The 6,000-nt window shown below is 40.6% G+C and overlaps 1 protein-coding gene across 1 annotated transcript in view; it reads left to right on the forward strand.

Moving 5' to 3' along the window:
* COL19A1 (collagen type XIX alpha 1 chain) overlaps positions 1–4,591 on the forward strand; it is a 175,447-nt gene extending 170,856 nt beyond the window's left edge. The window contains exons 47-48 of the mRNA XM_035109681.3: positions 2,347–2,424; positions 2,633–4,591. Coding sequence (XP_034965572.3) covers positions 2,347–2,424; positions 2,633–2,769 — 215 coding nt within the window. The 3' untranslated portion in view covers positions 2,770–4,591. The remainder of the gene's footprint in view (positions 1–2,346; positions 2,425–2,632) is intronic.
* Positions 4,592–6,000: the final 1,409 nt, after the last annotated feature.

Raw genomic sequence — 6,000 nt, forward strand, 5'->3', positions numbered from 1 at the left:
ACAGATAAATGTGCAGGAGGATTGCCCTCTTTGTTTTAATGTATAGCTCAACAGAGCATTTTTATCATATAAAATGCTACTTATTGTAAGACTAAAGAAAACCGAGGCAGTGTAACAATTGGGAAATGCAATAGATGCCCCAATTATGGTGCGAAAGAGTCGGAATTAAAACAAAGTTTACCACATTTCTGGCAAATATATTTATATAAAAAATAATCATGGTAATTGAAGGTCAACAGTATTTTGTACAGCTCTACCCCAAAGGACACAGATTTCACAACTAACATATGACGATAACGGGTAGAGTTCAACTAACTTTTACTCAGAGTAAAATTAGTAGACCTAACTTTGTCATGTTCCTTGATTTAAATGTATCTGCTCTGAGTAGGCCTAACCTTGAATTCCACCCATTGTTTTTATTGCATTTTTAATTTTAAAAGGTTTTGCTTTCAGTTCCAGTGCCTGCTTATTTGTCTGTTAATATTGGTCCATTCTGTGGTGCCATGCATGCTCCCCTCGCATGTTTTGTGTTCTCCCAATACGAGCTTTAGTCATCTCTTGAGTTGTTTTGAGGGACATTGGCGCATTGTGGTAGCAAAAATACCATGTTTTTGTGCTTTAAAATCAAAGGCTATTCCAGCAATTATATCACAATTAACTTGTTGAACAACAAGTATTTATGTGTTTTGTGATACATTTCTACCATTAGATCTCAGAGATAATTGAAGTAGATCTAATTTATCCTTCTGTTTCCTGAGTTTTGCCCCTTAGGTGGCATATAGAACAACTCCAAGGCTAGTCTATAAGCTTTCTGGGGCCTATTACTGTTAACATTAGTTAAACTCATATTGATGCACACTCATGTTCTTCTAATTGCCTCTATCCAGAAACTCTAAAAAGTAGATGTCCTATCTGGCACTGGAAACTCTGGTTGGTAGACATGCGCCTCAAATGTTCTCTCTTGTCAGGAACATGGGTTTCCTCCTTGCTGATAGCTATAACATTCAGAAATAGCCAACGTTGTGCCCTCCGGATAATATAGTGTTCTCCAGCTAGTATGGTCACACTGGAGGGATGATGGCAGCTGTAGTCCAGCCACATTTGGAGGGTTCCACATTTATTCTACATGATTGCAACTGTGTCTACTGGCTGCCATTTGCTTGCTCGGCTGCTTCTTCCCTGGGGAAAAGCCAAAAGAAGTCTAAATAATAATCAGCCTTTTCAGACCCAGGACCCAACTTCAGCCCAAACATGCATGCAACGGATCACCAAGAGTGGCAAGCTCTTTCTCTCTTGTTAAAAGGCTGAAGTTTTGGGGATGCCATTTCATTCTGTTAGTAGTACCACTTTCCACATGGGTCCTCTACATCAGTGGTCCTCAACCTTGGGCCTCCAGATGTTTTGAGACTACAATTCCCATCATCCCTGACCACTGGTCCTGCTAGCTAGGGATCATGGGAGTTGTAGGCCAAAAACATCTGGAGGCCCAAGGTTGAGGACCACTGCTCTACATCACATAGAAGATCTCTATGCTAGCTCCAAGCATAACATTTAAAACGAAGATCCACTTGGTAAGCAAGGCTGCATGTTGCACATCTTCATGCGAAAAAGCTATGCATTTTTCAGCAACCTCCCCAGAATGGCTGTAACTATAATACCAGTTTCTAGTGACGCATGGCCTGGCCCGGCCCAGCACGCAAAGCAGGGATTTGAACATAGGAGTCCTATGTTCAAAGCAAGCATGAATCCCTCCTACTCCTCTTACAGTAGCCCCCTTTCCCCCTAAACCTCTTTCTCCTTTTTTATTTCAAAGTAAGTTAAAGTAAGTTAAAAGTTATTTTATTTATTTATTTCAAAGTAAGTTAAAAGTTTAATGGTGCCTAATTTTCAGGTTTACGATTCCTCTTGTAATACTTTGCGAATTCCATTATGTTTCTTGTGCGCCACACTTGCTATGGATGTATGTAATTCTCTGTCAACTCACGGTCAAAACTTTTTATCGGGTTTGTTTAAAAGTGTTAAGAGAGAAAAATGAGCCATTTTGATGCCTGCTGTCATCCTCAGTGAAGGGTTTCTAATCCACTCTTGGAGGATCAAATCAAGGCAGGGTGGTAATTCTAGAAGATTGTGAAAGGGGGACTTAGCAAGCAGCCCTTGGATCTCACGATCCATTCGGTTTCATTGGGAATTTGTGGAAGGAATGTTTTAAAAAGAACAATCTAAATTGCCATCATTAGTGTGGGAGGGAGTTATATTTTTTAAGCATTATAATATTGGGAAAGAGGTTAGGAAAAGTATATCTTCTGTGATTTCAGGGCACTCTTATTCCTTTTTTATCTCCTGTAGGCTACAGAGGACAGAAAGGTGAAAGAGGTGAGCCTGGAATTGGCCTGCCAGGTGATCCTGGTCCACCTGGCCCTTCAGGTAAAAACAGAAGTTCATATTTATAATAACCAGGACAGCAGATTAGTAAAAGAACTGTGAGAGGGGGTAATAACTTCTAAGATTGGTTGCATATAAGCTGCCCTTTAGTGCATGACAGAAATGCCTTTGATCTTACATTTTAAAGCGTCTTGACCCAGTAAATGCAGCTGGTTTTACAATATTGTTGCTGTTGTTGTTATTTGCTTAGTCATTGGTATGCCGGGACCGCCTGGAGCTGCAGGAGGACCAGGCCCACATGGCCCACCTGGGCCATCAGGAAGATGCAACCCAGCAGATTGCTATTACCACGTCTCTCAGACTCAACCACGAACAACTGGCAAATGAACATCTTCTCCGGAAGTATTTTGATTCCTGGTTTACCTGTTCCTTGATTCCCTCCTGCCCTCCTACCTAATTTAAGCTTTAAAATACTTGGTACCTTTTTTTGGTCTATATACAGGATATTGTGTGTAGGCATTTTACAGAGCATCTCAATGGAACGACGTTTATTTTCCAGTTAAGCCAATGCCGAGATGTTGTTTTCTTGAGTTCATTCCATGTGTTTATAATTTTAGGCTAGTTTTCTGTAGCAAAATGCAGTTTTCTTGCATTCTGATGGCCTGTTGACCTCTTAATGGTTTTTAACCTTATTACTTGTACTGTCACATATCTTATTTAGCTTTTGCTGGCTACCGTATCTTGATGGCTTGGAGTTCATACATAACATCAAAAGCTCTGCTTGCAAAACTGCATCCGGAGTGTTGAGGCTTTCGTGAATCCTTGAGCAACTCTCTGAGAAATCAGCTGGTATTTTTCATGCTCCTTCTGCCCTTGTGCAGTATTGTAGACTTTGCAAGAAATTTATTAAATTTCGGAAAGCACTTTTCATATATGAACTTTTTTTTTTTTAAGAAAAGGAGCTGCTGAGCCTCTCTCCCATTAATTGTGACACAGGGGGTGAGAGTGTGGTTAATACAAGACAGAGCCTAGATGTCGCACATTGGTCTCAGGGGAGCTTACTTCCTGGCAAATGTACTTGCTGGCTCCATTATGTGAAACAGCCCTAAATTATCTAAGGCTTAGTTATTGAGTAGGCTGTTGATAATGGCTCATTCATATTGTTCACTTGACTTTGCTCTAGTCTTTTGCACTTTGCTTGCAAGGCAAGTCTCCCTGACATAGCCTCTGTGTTACAGGTGCTTCCCAACCTTTAGAAGCTTTTTGAGGGGCACAAGAGTTGCATCAGAGTAGTAGGTATAGAATCAGGGGTCCTGCCTTTGTGCAAGTGGAAGTGCTTCCATTAGGGCAAAGCCTTAATAAGATACCACCTTATAGAATTGTGTTCTTACGCTTAAGCTAGTCGTGCTTGTATGTCGGGGGCTTCTGCCTTATTTTAATATACCAAGGCCTTTATCTCAGGTAGAATTCTGACAATAATACATTGATAAGTTTGTGTAAATATGTTCAGATAGAAGAGGATAGTGTAGCTTGAACTAGTACCCAAGTATTTCATGAATGATGTCTGCCTTTGCATTGATTAATTTCTTTGATTTAAATGGGTTTACTCTGAGTAGAAGTAGCATGGATACAACCCTAGAACAGGGGTAGACAATTTGGTCCCCTCCATATACTGTGGACCATGACTCCCACCAACAATGACTGTAGGTCACACTGGCTGGGTTTTACAGGAGTTTCCACAGCATCTGGATGTTGGCTATTCCTGATCCACAGTGTCTTGTGTGAACTCTCTGAGAACATGGAGTCTGAATGTGAGAAAATCCAGAGAGGTAGCCATGTTAGTGCGGTGTCAAAAAACAAGAGTGGCAGTTAAATTGTGGTGACATAGCTTTTGTCAGATGCATGAAGTGATTACTTACTGTAGGTTGGTACGTATATATATATTTTCTTAGCACATAAAGAAGTGAAACTAGCCCAAGCAAATGCAGGAGATATATCTATAGGTGTATCATAGTACTATGGCCACTTTCACATTGCTGTTGTGTGTGTGTGTGTGTGTGTGTGTGTGTGTGTGTGTGTGTGTGTGAACATATATAGTGCATTCTCACCTGAGAGTGCCCACATCTTGCAATCTCAGCATCCTTCTCCATGTTCTTCCTCCTAAGCAATACGGCTCACCATAGCTTATAATGGCACAAGCTGCATTTTTTTTTACAAAAAAAAAAGCCTCATTCACTCTCCATAGTCAAGACAATCACATTATTATTTGATTGCTGTCATGATCCACAACACACATGTTGGGGCCTGATCCATTCCTGTGTGTGTGTGTAGCTGCACCAAATGGAATCCTCTAAAGCAGGGCTCAGCAACGCATATGCTGTTGAGGACTGTATCCCCCTGGGGGTATTCTAACTATCAAGGAAGCACATGCCAGCTGTGGCCAGGACTGGGGCCCTTGGTGGGCAGTGCCAAGACTAATAGCAGCCAGGTACTAGAAGCAAAATTAGGTGGGCTCCCTTTTCTCTATTGGCCACCCCCTTTCTCTCCACACCCCATGCCAAAACCTCCCCCCTTCCGTTTTGCAAGAAATTATACTGGTGATTCGGTGAAATTATGACACCACGTGCAGCTCTAAGCTCTCTCCCTCTGCCCCTCCCCACCGCCAATGTCCTGTCATTGGCTGGATACAAGCACTGGACAATGGGTCCACCCAGTACCTGCCATGGAAGGCCACCCATATAGGCCACTCTCTTGTGTAAGTCCAGTCAGTTTGTTGCCTTCCAGGGCTGTAAATGCAATCTACTCTTCTTGTGTGACCATGAAGAAAAATGGTTTGTGATGGAAGGATGAATTGGCTCCCACGTTTTTACATATATATATTTATTTTCTCCCCCTCCCACTTTTAATCTCTATTTTTTAAATAAAAAAAGACAGCTGAAGTGTGGAAGATGTGCTCAAAATTGTTAAATTCCCTGGGGGGGGGGGAATTGGTCTAAACTGAGCTTCGGCAAGCCCCTGCTTTAAAAGAATGCAGTCAGGTCAACAGTATTTTGATGGGAGAACTAGGTTTATTCTGTTTGTTTTCAGTATGGTTGCATGTACTGCAGGACAGATATATTGCTTGGCAGGAGCATTTTTCCTATTCGGGTTGCCACTCCTGTCATATGAATTTCTCCAGCGATTCCAAATTTTGCTGAAAAGGTCTCAGTATTTTAAATTTAGAATTTCTTTTAGACTTTGCTTTAAAAATAACGAAAATATCAAGTTGTATTTTAATTAGATTATGTAGAAACTAGATTAGGTGGAAAGCTAATCAGAGCAGCTCATTTGATATATTGTTTGGTGCTGTGTGTATATTTTGGGTTTTAGCTAGATGAACTAAAATTTTGATAAGGTATCTGGCAGTATTATTTAGAGGTTACTTTACTTGAATTTGTCAGGAACATTTATATATTTTGGGGGAAAGATATTTTAAATTCACATTGTTTTTAGTTTTGTTTGTGTCTAAGTACTTGGAAAAAGCTTTCCGACATGTTAATGATTTTAATAGTTAATTTGATCATTTAGATCACTTCGAATCATTTTTCTTGTCTTTAATGCTTTTCCTTTTTTGAAAAG

The sequence above is a fragment of the Zootoca vivipara genome, chromosome 3 (assembly GCF_965207765.1).
Source record: "Zootoca vivipara chromosome 3, rZooViv2.hap1.1, whole genome shotgun sequence".
In the NCBI taxonomy this organism is placed as follows: Eukaryota; Metazoa; Chordata; class Lepidosauria; order Squamata; family Lacertidae; genus Zootoca; species Zootoca vivipara.